The 23,656-nt window shown below is 37.7% G+C and overlaps 1 protein-coding gene across 6 annotated transcripts in view; it reads right to left on the bottom strand.

The window, feature by feature from the left end:
- Positions 1 to 2,345: 2,345 nt before the first annotated feature.
- Positions 2,346 to 23,656, bottom strand: part of LOC102228085 (CUGBP Elav-like family member 4) — a 163,101-nt gene continuing 141,790 nt past the window's right edge. For 3 of the 6 annotated variants that reach the window (XM_023332575.1, XM_023332570.1, XM_023332574.1), the window contains 7 exons: positions 23,442 to 23,589; positions 21,175 to 21,324; positions 20,348 to 20,410; positions 19,823 to 19,903; positions 15,612 to 15,755; positions 11,089 to 11,238; positions 2,346 to 2,787 (listed from right to left, as the gene is read on the bottom strand). In XM_023332575.1, the coding sequence (XP_023188343.1) occupies positions 11,111 to 11,238; positions 15,612 to 15,755; positions 19,823 to 19,903; positions 20,348 to 20,410; positions 21,175 to 21,324; positions 23,442 to 23,589 (714 nt within the window). In that variant the 3' untranslated portion in view covers positions 2,346 to 2,787; positions 11,089 to 11,110. Of the gene's footprint in view, positions 2,788 to 6,024; positions 6,097 to 11,088; positions 11,239 to 15,611; positions 15,756 to 19,822; positions 19,904 to 20,347; positions 20,411 to 21,174; positions 21,325 to 23,441; positions 23,590 to 23,656 lie in introns of all 6 variants that reach the window. The other 3 variants (XR_002752648.1, XM_023332573.1, XM_023332571.1) reach the window with 3 other exon arrangements.

Below are 23,656 nucleotides of genomic sequence, written 5' to 3'. Positions count from 1 at the left end.
TGGGAACCATCTCTGCCATCATTGGGTCCAGGTGATTATCCCTGTGATTTTTCACTTCATTGCTGCTAATGTATAGAGGCTTATGATTGCGGTGTGATTAGAGAATGTTGAAAAGCATGTTTAATATAGTGCAAGAGATAATTGAAGTGTAGTGAGCACACGCAGTAGCTCAGTAGGTTAAAATAAAAAATCAGTGGGGTTATGGTGAACAGCTGTGATTTGAAAGGGCGTGTGTAATGTTCAAACATTAAAAAAGTCCCAATAAGACAAGGTGGTTGACAAAGCTTGGATCAAGACCTTAAGCCCACTTAAATGACAGAGGTGGAGCATTAGAAAAATGGAATGCGCTGGCACTTCTTTTGGTTAAACTCTCTGTGTTGTTGTGTCAAAATCTTGAGGAAAGAGAAGGCAAGAAGAAGAGTCCAAGCAGGAAATATGATCTGTTTGGAAATAAATACGGGTTCTTCGGAAGCATACATTACAGATCCATAATATTTGTCGCCAAAGGCTTGACTGCCATTTCTAATTCTGTCAGCAACATTGTGCTGCAACAACCATGAAGCATCACTTAAGAAGGATGTAAATGTGATAAGCCGCTGATTTCCTCTCTTCCTGCTCAACTCCTTCTTGCCATGCCCTGCCTCTTAATGCCAGCTGTCAGTGCTCAGAAGGCCTGGTTTACGGATGTGAGCTGGTGTTCTGCAGAGCAAATTAGGAAGTGCTCATAGTGACTGAAAACAACCAGAGCTCCTGCCTGACTCCAAACATATTGATTGGGTTTTACAGAGGAGTCCACATGTACAGCTCTAAAACAGTCAAAAAAGGCAACAGGACTCTAAATCAAAAAGTGACAGCACTAGAGTGCTTTACTCTGAAAAGCTATGGATGAGTTGAGCGAGGATGATGAGTGGTTCCTACATTTCATAGATTTAGTCTGTTTAAGCAGTTGCTTTTACTCATAACTTCCATGTTTTATAAAGGGAAAAAAATGGTCAGGGAATATGTTTAAAGTAAAATTTGTATAATTTAGGTTCAGCTGAGCTAAATGAGCCTTAACAGCCTACCCTATTTCTCCTTGAATGTATTAGATTAAATTTGTGTTTATTTTTATCTGCTAACAAATAAGATGAAACTTTTGTCACTCTAAACTGCAATGCCTCTGCTAGACACAGACAGCCTAGTCTTATCATTCAGACGTCCCTGCTTTTTTTTTTTTCGGCGTTAACTTGAGGAGAGAACCACAAGGTTAGTTCATTGCTAAACACAGTTCATTCTCCTGGCAGTTTCAGTAGCTGTTGCCCTACTCCTCCTCCTCTCGTGCTTTTTCGCTGTTCTCTTCATGGTCATCTATCTGTCTTTTATCCATCTTATTTCAATCATGTGTGGCTTCAAAATATACACTTCATGATGCAATACAAAAGGTCAAGGGGATTGAACAGAAAGAGAGGGGAAAAAAAGACACCCCATGTCCATTTGACTTGGTCTTTACAGTGGATTGTCGCTTGAACACAAAGGCCAGTGAGAAGCCTTAAATATCTGCACGCTGTCCAGCACAGACATCACGGAGTTCAGTCTTCTTTGTCTCTTGTTTTCCTTTTTAGTCTGCTAAATCAGTCTCTTTAGCTGTCAGAGAGTGCAGTGCCTTATACATCATGATGAGTGGGATATCCAGTGGCTGTTACCTTTACATCTAAGAAAAAAAAAAAATGAACATGTGCCGTCCAAAGGCATGGATAAATGTTTTTGTTACTCCGTCTTTCACCAACTTTTAATGGGAAATTAAATGATTTTTTTTAACAACAGCAAAAGTTTGCAAATGTACTTTTTTCTAGTATACATCACTATTCTACAACCTGCTGCTAAAATCAGCATCCAGAGCGAAAGATCAGCCTCTATACTACGACTCCATGTCTTTTTTTATACATTATTTCCATTTTCTTTTATTCATTCTTACAGTAAGCCACTGGATATTGATTTAATGATTCTTTTTTTCCACTATGAGTAAATACTTGCAGCTACAAGGTATGAGTTTTTAAATATATATTTATATATTTATATATTTATAATCTTTTAAAAAGCATTTAGTCCTTTGGTCCCTATTTCCTAAGGAATGATGCATGTAAATTATCCTGGATTTCCCCACTCCTCTCCTTTTCTTCTTCTTGTTTTTCCACTTCGATGCAGAGCTTGCCCTGTCACAGAGCACAACACCTGTGTAGGCACAAAAACCAAAATGGCAGCAGGCTGGTGTGTGTGTGTTTGTGTATATTAGTGTGTGTGTGCGCGAATGGATTTGCTTCAGTTCTTGTGTTGGCATTTGCACGTATTTATACATGTACAGAGTCTTTTTTTTTTTTTTTTAAGTTTTTCATTCATTAAGTGCAGCTTGTTTAATTTCTTGTATGTTTGGTTTATTTTTTAAAATATTTTTTAAGTGAGTTTATCTGTATCCTGTGTCAGTATGCATGCTTTGAGCATAATGAGTCTATAAAGTTTTTTTTCTTTTCATCATGTCTAAAAAACAGCAGCAAAAAGTTGGTCTCTGCAAAAAATCTTCTTCCACAGATGCCAAAGCAAAAAAGGGAAAAGAGAGGCATTTGCGAAGAAAGAAAAAACTAAAATGATAATAAAAAACAACAACTCTGGGATCCTTCTTTCAGTCACCCAATCTTTCAACGGCTTTCCAGGAGGATCAAGGGACCACCCTTTCTTCATGATATGTAGCAGAACGAGGAGTCTTTGTACTTTTACTGCACTTGTGGAAATAAGGTGTTGTGGCCCTTCATCCTGTGACACAGAGAGAGGAAAAGAGAAAGAGACAGGAAAGAATAAGGTGAGTGGATTCAGGAAGGCTGTAGCAAACATGCTCAGGGTTGCTGGCTCCTGGTTATCACACAGACTGACAGGCACAGCCAACAGCGAGAGGAACAGACGGGAAGAAGAAGAAGAAGAAAAAAAAAAACAGTGTGTCAATCACAGCCAGAAATAAGTGGGCTAGAGGTGGGGTGGGAGATCTGTGTTAAAACCATATGGAACAGACATCTACACTGTGACAGCACTAATCCAAGGAAGGCCTAATTTAAACTGACTGGGTTCTTACTGCTCGGAAAAGAAAAGCTGCTTGAGACATTGCTGTCATTCATCTCTTTGTTAATTCCCTACAAACAAAAAAACTACAAAAGAACATGAGAGATAAAAAGAAGAAAACAAGTGTTAAAGAGAGTTAAAACTGCGTAATAATTAGAGTGACAGAAAACCGATGGTTAGAAAAGAAATGTGAACATGTCAACAAATGGCCTCTAATTTGGAAACCCTTCCCTGTCTATGTGTTGGATTGACATCATACTGCATCTGTTGGAGCTGTTAAGCATTGGATATAAAAGAATATGTTTACTGCCCATCAGGGCTAATATGCTGTGAACTATGATGCAGTTTGAAGAAAGAAAGCAAAATCACAGCAAATCACTCTTTGGGAATGAACATGAAAGGGTCTGACTTTCTGATGGGAACACATGCCTGGGTGCTCTCTTTGTTCTACCTTTCCATTTCTGTAAATGAGCTTGTTACAGTTTCATAATAGATCTGCTTTTTCAGACACATGGCCTAGATTCAAAATTATTTGTTGCGAGTAACAAAGCCAGCCCAGCCATTAGTGACATACGGCACTAACAATCCCAATTACAGATACATTCTTTTGTACGTTATAAGGGCATTTCTACCTTTAGGTGTAGCACAAATGAAACAGACAGCGGTTTTTTAAAATTTATCTATTTTTCCCACATGAAAAGAGCTTCCTTGAAAGTTATTTCAAACACCAGGTGTGTCAGATCATAAACAATAATTCTTTATTTCTTTAGAAGGTATATTAAAACTCACTTGTTACCACATTCTTAAAATGCACCATAAAAGACTCCTCGTACTTGAGAATCAGAGTTGAGGCCAGAAAAACTTTATTTCTCACTGTTTGCGCACCCCTCTCTCCTCCCTCCCACTGAGTTCAGTGAATAGAAAAACTACAGGAGGGTGAGTCGCCTGCAGCTCTTCTGAAACAGGGCAAGGGAAATTTGATGACTCCTTTCAGGATGGCCTTGGGTGTATCAACAACCAACTTGCAAAGAAAGGACCTTTTTCATTGTGAATCTGTTTGCTGTCAGTTGTTCACATATCAAGTTGTGTGACATTTGAACAGCAGAAAATATGAATTTGTTTATCAGTTGACATGCTAAAAACTACAAACACAACTAGAGCGCAATGTAATTTATACACATGAAACTGTAATATTTTGTGTTCCGACTATAAACTTGAATATATTTTATTAAGGTTTTATGTGATAGTCAAACTGAAAACTTGTAAAGTGTAAAATGAAGGAAATGTGTCACATCCTTGGGTGTTTCTGTTTAGGTTAGTGTTGGTTTTCTTAAGTTTGTTATTAATGTTTGTAAGGTTTTACTGCATTCACTTAATTTCTTTATGTTCATGATTGTTAGTACTGTGCAATTCCAGGTCATTTCTTTGTGTTTAATTTTTAAATATTTTTTATGTTCTTCCCTCTGCGTATTTTAGTTTATTCTCTCAGATCAGCTTAGCGCTGATCTGCAGATTAGCGCTGCTTGTAGTATAAAAAATCTTATAAATTTAGGGTGGCTGTGTTTGTTTTATTTAGGATGTAAAGGATTTAAGTATTGTCCAAGTGACAGTGGGATTAATGCATTTTTAGTTCTACCTCCTACATTTCTGCTTTTTACATGTCCAATCATTGATTATTATAAATTGATCAAGATCCCATCAAATTATAGCAATGCACAGCCTACAAATGTAGCATTTCGAAAACATGGTGCACCTGAAGTTGCTCTGGTCAGTTAGGACAAAAGAGGGAAATTCTCAAAGAAATCTTTTGAGAATTTCTTGCAGAGGTACGTCTGTTATTTGAACAATCACCATGTAAAGCCTGGACATCTACAATGGAGTGGTTTCGATCAAACCATATCCACACAAAGGACACAAGTGTAGTATGTGCTGGGAATGGTTCAGTCAAAATTCAGATTTAAACTGAGCTGAGTCTGTGGCAAGACTTGAAAATTGATGTTCACAGACACTTGAAGAAATCTGATAATGTCAGCGGCTTGGTTTTCTCATGGGGAGACTGAACAAAACGTATGTCACAATTCCAGATGTTTTATTAACAATGAAAAACAACTGAAAACCATCTGCTATTTCATTTCCACTTCACAAGTACGTTACATATTTGTGATGGTATATGACGCAGATTAGCAGAAAAATTTCATGACATCTGTGGTTGAAAAGTGACAACATGAAAGTTCAAATGGCATGCTAACCAGTCAATATTTAGAGTATTTTAAGGGGACTCATTTGGTTTATGTGGGTCTACAGGTCTGCTTAATCTCTTTTATTTCTTTTGCTTTGCATCCTCATGAATAAATAAATAGGAAATGATTCTTATGTTAGACAAACAAAATGGTTTTGCAGAAGAATTCCCTGTGTAGAAGGAGTGTTAACATTCACCGAAACACAAAGGGAATACAATCTGTTACACGAACGAAGGGTCACTCTGGGTATTGCCCATCTAAAGAGCTGTGGAGTAGATGAAGAAAAAGGTCCTTTTTGCAAAATTAAATTTTGAATTTTGTGAAAGAAGGACACTGTGGACATGAATGCAAAGAGGTAGAAAAATAAAAAGTACAGTACATCCATACACACAAACCCCACAAGAGGACAAGGTACACAGTACAATGGCACAAAGAGCTAAAGGCCACTTCCAGTTATAATCACCAAACCAGTCAGCATGTCATTTTACAGGTACCAGCCAATAAGTTCATCGACTACCGCACTCCACAAACTGCCAATGTACAATATAAAGTATATATATAATATATATATGAAAGGAGGGCAGAATATAAAGAGATAGAGTTCAGAGATATCAACCAACGCCACGTCATGCAACGCAGTCACAGTCCCACCACATGACGTCATCCAGAAGAAAATGACACCATGGGTTCAACTTACAGCTGTGGGAACTTGGCCCCATGACAGGTGTCGGTGGGGTGTGTGGCTATAGCGGAGAAAGGCCACCTCACACTGTGATTGGCCATGTCAGGTTGCCAGGTTGGTGGGGGTGAAAAAAAAAGAAAGAAACAGTGGGATTTTCTTTTCCTTGAGTCAGATTTCAAAGAACCCCCCGTATGTTTGTGTACCACAATTTCACTTATTTTGCCTGCCAAATCAAATATATTCATTATGATCATTAAACTAGAAAAAAGACAGTACAACAGAACAACTGATATTCAGCTCAGCACAGAACATCAAAAAGGTCTTTATTTGTTCTTCTGTCTGGTGGTAAAACATTCCCAAACTGACATTTGCAGGTTAAGAGGTTGAATTTATGTTTATATTCACAAAGATAACCCTAACGGCAGAAATGCATATTTCAGAAACTTGTTCTGTCTTCAGTAATTGGATTTGCCTTGCATTGTTTGCTGTGAGGGTGGCTGTACAGTGAGTGCTTCACTGCTTTTTTGCATTAAGTTTATCTTTAAGACACAGAATGGAATTTAAGAGTAGCGAGGCTCCTGAGACCAGAAGAGAAGAATGCTGTCTGATCTTGTTTTTAATTCAACTTCAAAGCAACATTGTCAGAGTCAGAGAAAACAGCAGCCTCTGTACTTATCTACATATTGAAGTTTTTTTTTATTTACAAAGAAGCATTTTTCAGTTTGCATTTGTAGCAATTGAGATTATGGAATAACAGAATTAAAAAAAATATACAAGTTACTGCTCTTTTTCAATATTTTGTTTGTGGATGTGCATCTCTGCAAATCAGAATGTTAAAAAGTAATTAAAATAATTCAATTGAAAAAGGGAAACTCGATTCATTTACACACAGAGTGATATATTTTAAGCTTCTTATTTTTATGTTACTTTTGATTAATGTGGCATGAAGTTAATGAAAACCCCAAATTAAGTTTTTCAGGAAAGTAAAATATTTGCAAGACTGATAAAAAATAAGTTTTTAATAAAAATATGGGGCAACTGAAAAGTATTACAAGGAAACTGAACCTCATACTTGATTTGAGCTTCTTTTGCATTATTTGCTGCATCATTGCGGTGTGGTTTGGAGGTGATCAACCTTTGGCTCTGTGGGTGTAAAGGAAGCCTAGGTTATTCTGAGAGCTTTCAGCTCTTCTACATTTTTGGATCTGGTGTCTTTTTTCTTCCTATTGACTTAAACCCCGTAGAGAAGCTACATGATTAAGGGCAGGGAAGTTTGCTGACCAGGCAAGCACAGATATATTAAGGTCATCAGATCAGGCATTGATGTTTTTGTCAGTGTGGACAGGTGCAATATCTTTCAGAAAAAAGGAAATCAACATCTCTGTTAGTCTTTTCATTAGATGAAAGCAAGAAGTCCTCTAAAATTTCATTGGTAGATAGCTGTGCTGACTTTGGAGTGGATGAAATTCAATTGACTGCCACCAGAAGAACATGGCTCCCAGAATCATCACTGACAGTGGGAGCCTTAAAATGGACCTCAATTATATTTGATTATGTGGATCTGCACTCTTACGTCACATATATATTTTAAATGAAATGCACAATTTTCAATCTGAGAGGACCGTAGGACAGAAATCTTTCTCTCTGTCTTTCTCTTAGATCAAGTAAGGTGCTGTTGATATTTCTAGCTAAGGATAAGCTCAACACAAGGAAGGGAACAGTTGTAGCTCATATCCTGGATACATCTCTAAATAAGAAGTTCTGACTGACACCAGTTCACACCTTGTTAATATCCCCCAAAACTGTTGAATTGTCTTTAATGCTCTCAATAATTCTTCTTCAACACAACTTTCCATTAATATGGTTGCATATGACACTTTAAACAATAAGCTTCTTTAGCAACTATCCTTTTGCGGTCTCCCTGGCTTTTTTCTTGTGGAGGATCTCAGTGGTTGTCTGCTAAACAACTGCATAGCAGTCTTTTCCTTGATAATATTGACCATAATACAATATTTCTGTACTTAAAATGTTTTTTGTTAGTCTCATGTACTTTTTAAAATTTAACAAACAAATCTCCTTTTTTTATTAGCTTAACAATGACAACTTAAAATATATTTCTTGGTGTATTTTTAGTATAAATAGTGAGTTTTACTATTTAAAGTTAATTAACTTATAATAATTTTCACATGTATTGAGATGTTCCTGTATTGTTGTTGTTCTTTAAGAAACTAAAAACCTTTGAAACTTAAACTTTGAAAAAATAAATACAAATAAAAAATGGACTCAGTGTTCTTCTTGGCTTATTACCAGTTTTGCTGTGTTTTTTTCTTTTCTAAACTACAGCTAGAGAAATGGTCTGGTAACTTCAGAGAAATGAAATGGACTGAGCTGGATGAAAGACAAAGGAGGACGCTGCACACACACCAACAGGCATAAACACACTTCCTGATTAAGTGACGGAATGTTAATGTGGGTAATGGATTTACTTTGTGACTTTTAAAGTATATCCTAATGACTGCTCTGTCATCCGGCAGAGTCGCAGGATATTTACCATTTGTCCCTGTGACTGTGATAAATCAAATACACCCTGCCATCTTTTTTCCTCTTTGTGTGTCAGCTTTGAAAGCTTCTCCGCAATTAGCAGGCCATAGCTCCATTCAAATGCTGTCAGGGAACTGATAGAAGGTGCATTTATCATTTGTACTGCATATGCCATCCTGTGGCTTTTAAAGAGGCACATCTAAAACAAGCAAGTGGTAATACCATGCATTCATTTATGGGGGGATTGAATCCAGGCTTATGTTATTGTAATGAAAAGTAGTCCTGCCAGTTGGGATTTGAGAGCATGCATCTATATTATTTTTGCGCTTGGCAGCTGTGGTTTGTAAACAGATGGGCGATGATTATTTGAATCAGTTGTGACACTGTGAAATTAGTCTATTCAGGGATCCTGGTGCTAAGAGCAAGCCACGTCTATATTGGTATATATGAAAGCTCATATGTTTTGGGATCAAAATGTGAAGTAATCAAGATATATGGCGGCAAGTAAACCAGAAGATCACCCAAAAAGGTAACCGTGCTATTTAGTATGATTCCTTACTTGCTGTTGCATTTCATAGGAGTACGAGAAATATGTTCACATAATATTTAAACACATTTAGGGAAGTATTCAACAAATGCCCTGTGTATAAATTAAAACCATAACTGGCCAAAGGAAATTAAAAAAAAAATTATAATAATAATTAAATAAATGTGATGAATTAAATATTACTGCAATACTAACATTGGAGGGTGTCCCTGCCAATGTCAGTATCTTAAACTTCTTTTTGTTTTTGTGAAGTTTAAGTCAATAGAACAGAGTAGTAGAAAATAACACATTTATTTGAGTTATTAAATTCTGTTTACTTATTGCTATGTATTCTTAGGCATTAAAATAAAATGCTAGAAACATGTCCATGGAGTACCCCACTTCCAATCACCACAGGAGATCCTGTGGTCACTGTGGACAAGCCCCACACCCATCCCATGGCCCCACAAGGATCTGTGAGTATAGACAATGGCTGGATGGGTCATTATTAGCACATTTATTTTGATAAAATTGCAAATGTTGCATAAGTACAGTTTAAGAATTGGTGAACATTACATAAAGTTAGTTTAGTAGCTCTTGGTATTAGTTAAAAGCAAATATTAAATATTAGATTAAAATTCGCCCCTCCTAATAAATAAATAAATAAATAGTTATTTTGGCCAGTTTCTTTTGATCAGCAATTTTATTAAGATCATTTGAGATCTGAAGTTGCTCCTTGCTATTATGCATTTTCTACCTCAAAATCGACATGAGTGAAGGCACAGCATTAACTTTGCCTAGAAGTTGACTCAAATGTAATGCCGAGCTACTTTAGGCGAAACATTTTTGCCATTTGGGATTTGTAACCTACAGCTAAACACTCTGGATCTCTTGCCAATGCTACTCCAGGCAGTCAAGTAAGAAAGCACACCAATGTTGCCCCAGAGTTCCATGCAGATACAAATTTTGTTTTAATAAACCACAGAGAAAACACATTTTTGTGAAATAAAGTAACCTGATAAGAATTATTGGAAGTCAAAATTGAAAATCAAAGAAGAAAGTGCTAATATTTTTTTAGCAGCAGGCACTAAGGAAAAATGTTTTCAAACTCATACAACCTCATCATGGAAAATATCAAGAAGTTCATATGATGCAGCTTTTAAATTGAAGGCTATTGACCAGATCGATAGCCGCTGCATGTAAGCTCGGCATGAACAAATCTATGGTTCGGTGTTGGAGACGGAGGGCTGTGTCCTTAATAGCAGATTTATTTGTTATTAATTTCTCCCACTCTCCCTCTGTGGAAAACCGAGAGCGGCGGAGATACCAGTGGCTTATAGCCCGGTGCAGCTTATGTATGTACGCTTCCAGTTTAAAACTAAAAAAACTTTGCGGGTGTGGCTTATAGTGAGGTGCGCTCTATAATCCGGAAAATACGGTAGTTTAGAGTCCATGAGATAATACTCAGAAAGGATTTTTTTATTGATTGATTTTAGTTGCCTCTGTGATGAACTCTTTGCATAAAGTCTATAATGTCTGCCCATGTGCACCAGTCAGGGGTGTTAATTATAACCTGTCAAATGACCGACGGGCTTTAAATTTTCCAGTCATTTAAAAAAATAACCGGTCAAATACGGAGAATATTCCGTTAATGCGACCTCTGGATATGACTGTTACCTTAACAGTCATGTCATGAGTCTTAGTGCAGAGACAAAGTTAGATCTCAATGAAATAGTTAAGTTTTACCACACTTTATCACATCTGATGTGAATTGAAACAAGTGATTAGAGGCAATGAGATGTAAATTATTAAGATGGTAAATCTTATTACTAAATGTTACTAAGACAAAAATTACACCTTCAAAAAAGTAAATAGAAGATCCTTTATAATGAATGGTTTCCATCATAATTTGAGACAGCTATTGTTGTAAATCAAGAAATTAATGAAGCACAAAATCTTTTAAGTCCAATGTCATTGTACACTAGTATGCTATGCCATAAGTGGTACCGCACCTGTTTATGGACAGCAGACGAGTCAGTAAGGTCGGTTGGCGTCCTTTGGCCGCTTTAGCTGCACCTTCAGCCTCTTCATGCCTATCTGGAAGCCATTCATAGCCTGGATAGCGGCCTGAGCACTGGATGGGTTATCGAAACTCACAAAGCCTGAGAAAAGGCCACAAAGTAGAAAGAAGGTGAGACAAGGGACGGGGATTGAGAACACAGAAAGGAAGGGGAGAAGACACAAAAAACACAGGAAAGGTTAGATGAAAGAAAAGCAAAAAAAAAAATCCTTTTGAACTTTCAACAATGACAGAACAAAAGGTTTTTGTTTCGCTTTTTAGTAGATTAATTGAAAGTCTTTGAATTTAAAAGATTGCATAAAATAACTAAAAGGCTAATAGCAGATATATTAGAAATCAAATGAAAAAGAGGTTTTTGTTACCAGGAGGTGAAAAAAATCTATATTTATACACTTAATAGATTAGAGCCAACAAAAATGTCTCAAACCAGATGTGCACCAGCTATAACCGGATTGTTTGAGCCTTACACGAAAAGCATCTCTCTGTGAATATATGTCTTCATTTTATGTGTGTGACTGAGCATCTGTCCAAGTGAAGAGCAGAGGGCACGGGGTTGTGATGAGACGCTCGGAGCAAGGTGTGTAGGACGGAGGTGCCTGCTGCTCGCAGTTATCATTTAGGTGCTGAGGCAGAGTGAACCAACAGCTGCCCCCGCTGGGACTCCTTGCCTCCTCTTATCAGACACCTCTGTGATTGACGGCCAGAATTTTCCGCCTGCCAGCTGATTTGATCACACCGCTATGGGTCCAATTTAATTTGGGGGGAGAGGGCAGGCTTTTGTCAGTGTAGGTGAGATAAGGCTGCTGCTTTACAAACCCTTTAAACAAACTGAGCAGGGAAAGGGCGTGTCAGCTGGTAGCGATCCCAGTCCTACACACACGCACATGCACCCCCCCACACACACGCATGTGCGCACACATGCACGCACACACACACCCCCACACACACGCCTGCAATCCCTGAATTTAATGAATGTGCAGACTCTACATTTATATCCTTGTGACAAAATAATGATAGAAATCTGAAGGTCAAAAGGCAGGAAGCAAACTTTAAAGTACGTGCACATTGCAGTGGCAGTATTAGACTCTTGATCTGTCCATTTTCATATTTTTTTTTCTCTCAAAGATCCAGCATGCAATACCTTTGCAAACTCAAACAAAATCAACATAGTTGTTATGAAAATTCAATGTAACTTTGGAATGTAAGGGGTAAATAAGAAGTACTTTCCAGGGATTTTGTGTGATAAAAATGTAGAATCCATGATGGATTATATGATATTGAGCTTACTAGGTTCTGCTGCAGCAAAGTAGCTTCAAACCTCTTCTTTTTTTCCAGTTTTAAGAGGAATTAAATGTGGGCGTTCCCTAAATTGCTTTGTTTTTTATTTTATAGAAAACTTTACAATCTATGCATAATTTTGGAGTGTTGTTGTTTTATATTATTTACATTTTTCAGTAATGTTAAATGTCATAGGGTGTCCCAATTACTTTTTAATATTTACTTTTTAATTATTTTTGAGTGGCGGAAAACTGGCACATCAAAGTATCTTGCATTATGCAGCATACTTTTCTTCAGCAGAGATCAGGAAGCTGGTCAGAGATGTTAGGAAGACGGACTGCATTAAAAACAGGAGAATTCTGGTGGAAACCGTGTTAGACTGGGGAGCAGATCACCTTCCAGCAAGACAGATACTTGACGTATACTGCTGGAGGTACAACGTGAAGATTTAAAGCACATTCACACTTGAAGAAGGGCCTAAATCAAGTAACAATTATGTGTCAAGACTTGAACATTTTATTTCACAAGTGCTCTCAGACCTATCCGAGTGAGTTTGAGCTATTTTCAATGTAATAAAGGGTTTGCAAAATTACTCAAGTGGGCTTATTTCCAAATGTATGTCTAGTAAATTGAGCACTAACATCACATATTTTAGTCTTCATACTCGAAACTCGATAGATGTACTTAACTAAAAAGAGGTCTAAACAGACTCTAATGCTTCCCATGTATTGAGAGCCAAAAAACTTTCACTAAATTTCTTTGTAAAATCATGTTCAGATTACTCAGCTTTTATTTAAACACTCATTCTCATAAATACCTTTTAGCATCTTGCACAATCCTGAAATTATTTCATATCTCCTTCAGAGAAACTAAGTTTTGCAAGTAAAGATTTGAATGCAATAATTCAGCATTTGAGAAGATAAGCAATTGTAGGCAAAATATTTATTTTCCTACAACTGCTATGAAGGTATGGTGATCATTCTGTATTTGGTCATTTTTTTCTTTAATTTAAAGTGATGTCACAGATTTATTTAGAAAAGACATCAAACACGTTTACTGCCTTTCTTCACAGATGTATGACCAATGACAGTTTTTCCATTGCAGATCTTAAATATGTTGTCTCCTTCTATATTGTCACATGTAAAGCTTTGAGCAGCACATCTAAACATTTTTGTGTTAATATATTTTTTTATACTCTAAAACCTAATTTTGAAACAATGTCCTCCAAGTTAATTATGCCTTTGGTGCATTGAATTTTCTTCATTTTTGGTTTGTTAACACCTTGGGGCATCTGTTATTCAAATAAATAAAAGAGAGAATTGGAGACTCCAGTTGAAATAAGTGTTTTTTCAGCTTACATCTTAATTATTCTCTATTGTAGGAGTGACGAGGTCACCTCTTGTTTGCCCCTTTCCTTGTTGACTGATGGATAGTGTAAGTGAGAGGCATATGTTCAACAGAGAACACATGCAGTGGATGAGAGGGAGCCTGTCCTGAGATGGAAAGATGAGAAAGGTGAGAAAGAAGAGAGAGACAGTTTCAGATATGCCACGATGAAGAGAAACTGATAGAAAGCCAATGATGGGAGACTCTCTCTCCCTTTGGTTGTCTCCTGGGTGCTGCTGTCCAACTGAATCAACAGCAAGTTCCGCACCAGTCTATTATTATCTCTTTAAGTCCATGGATCCCACCTGTGCCACCTCCACCCTGATGAACTGGTTTAGTGAGTGGGAGAGGGAACAAAAGATGAGGAGGGGGATGGGATGCTGCTCAGGCTCTCAGCTGGAGGCTGCCGGGGTGTCTCTGAAAACTTTAAAATGAAGGTGTCCAGTCTAGCTTTTCTTTGAAATTGCATAACAACAATAACATTGGACAAAAAAATTCAAATGTTAGATATTTGCTCCATTAAGTAAAATTTAGTTGACAAATTTGAGCAGAAACTCCAGCTTCCCAACAGTTCAAATCTTTCCACATCTTGTCATGTTAAAATCACTAACTGCAGTATCATTTTGAGGTTTAGTGTTATGCACCAAGACAAAGGTTTAACTTTAGGGGGTTCGGGAGGGTTGAAACTAGATGTCTGCAAACTTTTCTGACTTTTACTTGCAATAATAATTTGAAAGCCAATTTCCTTTCACCACATCATGTCTCAATCAGCTGAAATTGTGGGCTGTTCTTCCAAGCAAAATAGTTCAGTGAAACTAGATGGATAGTGTCTTTTGTCATTTATTTTATTAGGTCTTGCCACCAGTTTTCTTTGAAAATGCTGTTTGGAGTTTGGGTAGGCTATTGTTACACATCTCTGATCTAAGCCCTTCCTTGGTGGCTTTGGCTGTCAGCTTAGGGGTTTTGTCCTACTGAAAGGTCCCAGTGTCAAGGCTTTTATCCGACTAACAGGTTTTCTCTCTGGATTGTTCTCTATTTAGTTCCATCCATCATGCCATATAGTCTGAGGAGGTTCCCTGTTGCTGCTGGAGAAAGAACATCCTTATTGAAAGACCCAACCACTGACACATTTTAGTGGGGATGGTGTGTTCAGTTTTGGTCTAGTCTGACCTGTGCTGCTGAGCTACTTGGCTTGTCAATAAATAGCTCTCTCGATGACAGATTGTCCCACCTGAGCTGGCGATCTCTGGTGCTCATCCAGAGTCACCAATGGCTTTGATGAGGTTTCTCTTAATGTACTAAATTGTTAAGTGTGGCTTAGAGCTGCCTTGCTTTGATAGCTTGATGTACTTCCAAGTGATAACCAAATTCTGTGTAGAGCAATTCACATACAGGGTCTGCAGGGATTTACACATTTTTTAAGTCGGTCTTATTTTCTGCTTTGGCTATTAATCTGAATTATCAACCATACAGTATGCTGCTTGGTTTCCCTTCATGTGATGCATTGGTAAGCATTGCTTTTAATTTCTCCCACTCTCCCTCTGCGCACACATTTATATATAGCACTGCTTTAAAACTGTTGTTTGAACTTTGATACTGATAGAATAAAAGTTTAACTTAATGCTTACAGACATCCCTTCTATGGCTGCCTGGTGTAAAAAGCAATAGGATGTATCTTTAGAGAAGAGCACAAAATGCAGCAACTCTGTGATTTCATGAAAAAAAAAGAAAAAAAACAACAACAACCCTGGTTTATTATTTTCATCCAGTCATTGTGTCTTTTTGACTCACCAAAGCATTTGCTCTGATTGGTGGCTCGGTCCACAAAGACTTTGGCAGAGATGACGTTGCCGAAAGGAAGGAACATTTGCATGAGCTCAGCATCTCCAAACTCCTGGGGCAGGTGATAAATAAACAGGTTGCAACCTTCCGGCCCTGGTGATGAGAGATTTACAGCAGGAGGATTATACGGAGGCATAAACAGGAGATGCCCAGTGAGAGATGGACTGACTAATAGTACAGGTGGGAAAAATATATCTGCAAAATGATTAAGACAAACATTTAATGATTATATGTTAAACCTCAATTTATATTAATATTCCAATTATGTTTATGTGTAATCCAGCTGAATAATATATAGAGGGCTGCTGTTTAACACAATAGAGTAATATTGTTTAACATAATAGAGTAATAACAGTATGGCCAATGGCGTTTCCCTAAAGTGAGCTATACCCTTCTGTATATGTGGTCAGTTCATAAGGAAATATGCTAGTAATGATAATATACAATACATCTTCAAAATGGACATACCTCTACTAAAACTCTGGGGATTTGTGAGGTAAAAAAAAAACCCAGATAAATTATATACAAACTTCCTCTGGTTTTAAAATGACAAACAGCTACGCCAAAAAGTGTTCAACCAATCAATCAATCAAATTTTATTTGTATAGCACATTTCAGCAACAAGGCATTTCAAAGTGCTTTACATCATTACAAACACAGAAACACAATGCAACATAGAATCAATAATCAAAACACAGCATTAAGTCAAGTTCCATCAATAAATTTGTAATTGATTACATTTCAAATACAATTCAAAACAGGTGGGTTTTTAGTTGAGATTTAAAAGAAGTCAGTGTTTCAGCTGTTTTACAGTTTTCTGGAAGTTTGCTCCAAATTTGTGGTGCATAGATGCTGAATGCTGCTTCTGCTCGTTTGGTTCTGGTCCTGGGGATGCAGAGCAGACCAGAACCGGAAGACCTGAGAGGTCTGGAAGGTTGATACAACAACAGCAGATCTTTAATGTATTGTGGTGCTAAGCCGTTCAGTGATTTGTAAACTAACAACAGTATTTTAAAGTCTATTCTTTGAGCTGCAGGGAGCCAGTGTAGGGACTTTAAAACTGGTGTTATGTGCTCCATCTTCCTGGTTTTAGTGAGAACGTGAGCAGCAGCATTCTGGATCAGCTGCAGCTGTTTGATTGATTTGTTGGACAGACTTGTGAAGACGCTGTTGCAATAATCAATACGACTGAAGATGAATGCATGGATGAGTTTCTCTAGATCTGGCTGAGACATTAGTCCTTTAATCCTGGAAATGTTCTTCAGGTGATAGAAGGCCGACTTTGTGACTGTCTTTATGTGGCTCTGGAGGTTCAGGTCAGAGTCCATCACTACTCCCAGGTTTCGGGCCTGATCGCTGGTTTTCAGTTGTAATAACTGAAGCTATGCATTGACTCTGCTTGCTTTCCTTAAATAGAAAACTTTTCAATTTACTTTCTTTTTGTTAAGTGCTTTCAAACAATATGTGTTGTGAATCACAGACGTTTGTATTCTTCTACTGACTGGTACCTTTGCATTATGCAACAAAGTTATTACAGCTTTTTAATGTTGTTTTCCTCACAGATTTTTTTTTGTTGTTGAATAATGTAGGATACATGTCACATTAAACTTGGAAGAATTTTTGAAATGATTCATGATGTAATGTTTTTAAATCACAACAAAATCTTTTTCAACAGCAGTATGTCGACTTCTGAAAGCCACTGCATGACAGCACAAAAAGAGAAATAAAGAGAAAAAGTAGAAACACCAGGGGTTGATTGAGAGAGAAAAGCTGAGACAGTTATTGGGAGAGTGAAGCACTGAGACATGGAGAAACACAGAGAGGAGGCAGAGCACACATTAAGACATAAGCCAAGTTTTTGCTCCAATTACTGTGTGACAGTAGGACTGTCTTCCAATCTCTCCCCATCCCTCCACACTCATCTACCCAGCTGCCACATTTGCACTGGCCAATCTGGATAAAGGCAGGAATGAACTGGAGGGAAACAGAGAGAGGGAGAGAAAGATCACGAAAGCCAGCCATGGACACAGAGGGGGGAGGAAGGAAGCGAGACCAACTTGATGGACTCAGGGACAGTAAGCTTGGAGCTGGCTGCTTGTCTAAGTTTCTCTCCTGTCTCATTGCTCAGGGTGATAGCATGACGAGATGAGACTGGGTCTGGTGAGAAGGCTGATAAGAGGGCTGCCGTGGTAGCTGGCTCTAGTGCCGCTATGCCTCAGCATGATAAAGGGCGCACACACACCCCCGCACACGCACGACAAGAAAGAGAAGTTTGCAGAATTGTACTTTTTTTAACAGAAGATAAAGTTATTTCCTCTAAGATGTAGGTCTATATTAGCCTATAAAACATAACATGCTTTGTTTTGAAATTGAAAGGCCACTTCTTGCGGTCTTTTCTTTAACATTTATGCCTTCTGTAAAGTTAGCTGTGTTTACAATTTATAACTGAATGTCTTAAAAAGCAATTTTCTATTCATGTGTGTAAAGTGTAAAGCTGTAACTATCAGATGAAAACTGAACAGATGAAACAAATAACCATGTACTAGGTGCATATATTCAGAGATGCTAATGCAGAGTAGCTGAAAAACAAACATTTAGTCCAGAGAAAGTTGCAATGTTTGTTAAAAAAATGTACATGAGATTTTTTATATATTTTAATACTTTGGATTATGTTTAGAAATATTATTATCCTTGAGTGTTTTTCCACTTTTACATCTTCAAGGGTCCTCTTAAAACTGCTCTGAAAGAAGAATGATTGTTTCATCTTCTTTAGTAATGAATTTCATTGGGTTTCAGTTTCACATTTGCCTAAATTTGATTTTGTCTTGACCTCTGTAATTGTTCCAGTATTATTCTTCTTTTGACTTTTCTGATAATGCTTTCAATTGAAATTGTTTCACTTTATGAATATACCACTATTCCACCATCATCAGAGAGACATTACTGGTTTAAAAAAGGCTCAACATTATCGTCACCAAGTATATGACTATAATAATACTTCTATGATTATAGAAAAGATTATATGATTATAGAATTATTATTATATAATATTTATCTTGTATGCAACTTTCCATGTCGAAAAAAAACAAAACTATTTTGCTGCATGAATCATTATTTACACATTAATCTATGTAAAAATATAGCTGTAACAACATGACATCAAGGACATTTTGGCAAATATTTTTAGTGGGTTTTGTCGTTAAATTCACAGCTTTAGACTTGGAAGGATTTCTATGGTGATTCATGCAAAAACACAAATTGATGTGAAGCTGTAACTGTTCCGTGCAAGACAGAAGCTGAGATTTGAGTGTTTCTGTGCAGGTTCAGATGTATCTTGTTAAATGACAGGAAGGAAGATGTGGCAGTGGACTGAGACAGGCTGGGACAGCAGCCAAAACCCAGTGGAGGCTAGAACTCAGACAGGCCACTGGCTAAGCCAAGAATAGCTCGCTCTGTGAAGCCCTGACGGTGTCTGTGTGAGGGCCAGTAGACTTCTATTTTTCTTGTTGAAGTATAAAACTCTGTTTTAGTTTTAGAAACATTTTTAAGAAAAAAAACAAACTTGAAATTACTAAAATTACTGCAGCAAGTACAGTGATGCACTTCATGTAAAACTGTGAACCTTGAACACATTCTCATCACTAACAACTTTTTCTTCAAGTAGTCCTGAAAACACTCAATTTCTCCTCACCATGAATATTCAACCCACTCTATGCTGTCTCATTTAATCATACAGTTGAATAATTAAGACTGACGAATGGCGTCAAAAAGAGTGATTTACCATCAAAGTATATCCTATGGTTTATTACGTCTTATGCAGTGGCAAAAGAGTGCACATTACACAAGGAATAGTAATAAATGATTATGCATGCAGCTAATTAATCTGATGAATATTTATAACCACTTAAACACATTGTAATGGACTGATTAAGCAGCCCAACACTGTGAGTTTGAATTAGTGCAGTTTTTTGAATAATGACAGAGTAACTTTCCATCTCAGTGCTAATGTTCTTCTCTTTAAATGGGGAGCCTTTTTCTCACATTTTCCCCAGCCAGCTTTTTTCCCCTCCCTCACTAATTCAAAGCAGTGAAGCTACATTAGAATGGAACATGGCAATTATCACCTTTTATCTTGGGTGGGCGCGCTTGCTCGCTCTTACCTTCCCTCTGTTGCTGGGGAATGATGGTCGGTTGCTGGGGGAACGCTTGGCTGATTGGCGCATAGGCGGCAGGGTAGGCTGCTGTTGCAAAGGGAGAACCAGAGTGAAATTCTTCACATCTCCATTTTCATATTTGACACAACAAAACTCAAATCATTATTCCATTGTTCATTCGGGTCCTCAAGTCATTGCATAAATAAATTCCATTATGACTGGGAGCTAGGGCTCATTTGTCTGGTGGATCACCTCACAAAAAAAAAAAGGCAAAATAGGGAGTGGGGTGGAGTTCAACTGAACATAGATACGAACAATAAAAGAGAGACTATGTAAATGAAAGATTATGTGAGACAAATTTAAGTCAACTAAAATCCTTTTACTATCATCCTAATTGAAGAGGAAAATACTCTAGTCATCTCTTCCTGTCACGATGCCAACTGGAGTGACCAACCAAAAAATGGAGCGAAGAGAGGGAAATAGACAGATGGAGAAAGTGAGAAAGTAGAGAAGGTAGGAGAGTTGGATCACCTGCGTAGTGCTGGACGCCAGCATAAGCCTGTTGGAGAGGGTCGGTCACCGTTGGACTCTGTGCTGCAGAGAGATGAAAAGCGAGAAAGAGAGTGAAGGGTGACTTCGAAGAAAATAGAAGCAAAACAGTCAAAGAGAGGAAGGACAGCAAGATATAGAGATCACGTTAAAGAGTGAGACAGAAACTGGCCAAACCAGAGACCCACCAGGAGGTGGGATCACACAGGGAGTGACAGCAATTTGGGTTGTCATATCATTGAGTTCTTCAAAATGCCTGCTTGCCCCAGATGTTTGCATCAAATATTAACAATGTGCCAAACAAACCACTTTGTAGTTCATTACCATTGCAGCTTCCTTTGCATAATGCAAAGATGGGGAGTGAATGTCAGTTCTTCAGAAATCCGTCCCAGACAACATTAAGAGGCTGAGGACAGGCTGAGGCACATCGAATTAACCATAATTGACTGATGGATGAACTGATGGATTTATCATGATACTGGGCCAGACTTCTCAGAAATATGCCAAAGACAAAGTTGATAGAGCCTTAAATACTTTTGTTCAAATAAGAAAAAAATTGAAATTAAGAAAGAGGCTTTTAACATCATGTCAAAATGAAGAGATTCAATTTGTCACTCATTACATGTAGATTTTATTTTGTGGCAAACAGGTGATTCTTTTTATCAGATCAAGTACAATGGAATCACATTGAAGCATTTAAGGATATGAAGAAACAGGTGACAATGTGGCAAATGAAGCAGCAGACTTCAGCATTATTAGCTACGTAAATACGTCTTTCCTTTTATTTACATAAATCTGATATAACTCACCTGGGTAAGGATGAATGCCGTTGGTGTAGATGGGCTCCGATGTAGGCTGGCCATTGCTTTGAGGCGGAAGGGCACTGAATCCGTTGACCCCAATAGGTGTGGCTATGCTTGGCACGGCTGTAGCAGAAATGCCTGGGGGTGTGCTGGTGCCTGCAAGTAGATGTTGATGTTATCATGGAAAGTCGACTGCAGAGGTCTGTGGGGTGAATGCACATTTTCTCAACTTTGCTGCCTGTCTCTAAATGTGTTGCTTAAAACTTCCAATAAAGATGTGTTGTAATCTTTTGAACACATGTTTGCCAAAGTAAGGAGAGACATGAAATTTGTCAGAAATCTAATCTAAGATGGCTTTATTTTGAGAGGATGCCAAAATGTATATTGCTGGTGAAATTCCATACATTTGAATATAATGTATGGAGTTTTGCATAGATTTATTATACCCTGTCAACAGTCATCAGGCATGGCAATAACACATTTTTGTAATAAAATACTTCTTACTTGTATGTAATAGTGTAATTTTCCTTGAAATGTAAATTTGGGTTTTCATTTGCTATAAACTATCACCATTAAAAATAAAAGAATTAAGCACATATGCATGTAACAAATCTACTGTATGTAATATATAAGTTTCACTTTTTGAATGAAGTTACTGAAATAAACTTTTCCATAATACTCTAATTTGCTACGATGCACCTTAGTGCTGAAAATAAGGGTTTGTGGTTTCTTCTTCTAAGCTCAGCCTGTCACCTTGCCAGTGGCCTTTTGTGCTGACAAAATTTTATTTTTTCTCTTATCTAGGTGAAGGGCATTTAAGTCATGTAGGATTATCTTTGATAGGTATTAGTAAGAATATGTAGGCCTTGTGGATTACAAATGCCAGGTACAGCATCAAGCCACTTTATATAATACATTTGCAACAGCCTTGCCTTCAGGCATCCTGCCTACTTAGTGTCAAGCCTTCAAAGCTCCTTATGACAAGGGCCAAAAAGATAGTTCAGACTGGGGTCCAGGATTATCTCACACAAATCTTTGCTATTATATTGTATAAGCCAAGGACTCTGCATGCCAAGTTATTGGATTGGCTGTGTTCCCAGAAAACACACAACATCAGAGACACAGGAGGAGAACATGACAGGCAGAGGAAGAACGGAAACATAATGTATGTTCGGAAAGGAAGTAGAAACTATAATGTGGCTGCCAATGCTGTATGGGTTTACTCTACATCTTCTATCACCAAACCTCTCTCAGCACAAGCTTCTGCTTCCTTTAATTTAATACTTGTAGTGCCTGTTTTTACAGCAAAACAAAGCTTAGACCCAAAAAGAACTAACAATGTGTGCTTTATTTTTCATTTCATAGGTAGTATTACTGGCTCAGCTCTTCTTTGTTTGGCTGTGTTTCACCCTTAGATGAAATCAGTAATTGAGCAACTGCTGCCATTAGCTCTGTGAACTTTTCTGTGACTGAAGTTTTTTTTTTCCCCCTCCTCACAGAAAGCACCCTGAACCACTGTTTCTGTGTTTTTTGTGTTCTCTATTCTCTCAACCTGCAGTTAGTCGTTGCAGATATACAGTTTTCACTATTTATTTAAATACAGTATACAAAGATGTACGCAACCTTAGATTTCTTATTTTCTGACATTAAATCAGTCTCAAATCTAATGATTACCTCTAACAATTTCAATAAATAAAAAAACTATATAATTCACAAGATCAATAACATAACTTTGGTAATCCTAAAAGCCTTCAACGCACTCAGGCGTACTTCACTTCGTAGATTTCCACACTTACTCAAAGAAGACTCAAAGCAGACATCCGCCAGACATGTGTGCGCAAAGGTCAAAGTTTTCAACGTATTCAGCTTAATGGGACAAATTCCAGACAGAGCACTGAAGAAATGTAAAGTTAAATTTGACTGCATTGTTTTAAAACTGAGATTCAATTGTAATGTAGGTAACTTAAGTAGATGCTATGTTTCTCTATGATTGGAGAGTACTGATTTGACCTCAATTTATATTTCTGGATGAGTTAGGCCCATGTCTGAAATGACATTTCTTGTAGCTTAGTGCTAAATAAATAAACTAATCTGAAACTAGTTGAATTGAAAGAACAACAACAGCAACTGATAAAGTTCTTGAAGAAATATAAAAGTTAGAACTTATGCAAATCATCCAAATAACAAATGTTTCCCAGCAGTCACGAGATATGGACAAGACTCCCCTGACTGAGCATGGCTTGTGCCAGATGATGTTAAATGTTGGTTCATACCTGAGGACGGTGTCATAGGAGTAGCCACCAGGCCATTGACATTGAAAGCTGCCATTTGCTGCATTTGCGCGGCAGCAATGGCTGCCATGGGGTTCAGGTAGGACCCTTGTGTTGCTGCCATCAGGGCTGCTTGCTGTTGCATCATCTGCTGTAGGATTAAAGAGCAGTAGGGGGAGCGGCGAGTGGTGAGAGGGATGAAGGGAAGGACAGAAAAG

Source organism: Xiphophorus maculatus, chromosome 4, assembly GCF_002775205.1.
Source record: "Xiphophorus maculatus strain JP 163 A chromosome 4, X_maculatus-5.0-male, whole genome shotgun sequence".
Lineage (NCBI taxonomy): Eukaryota > Metazoa > Chordata > Actinopteri > Cyprinodontiformes > Poeciliidae > Xiphophorus > Xiphophorus maculatus.
Note: the sequence above shows the minus strand (reverse complement) of the source record. Positions and strands in the feature narration are given on the sequence as shown.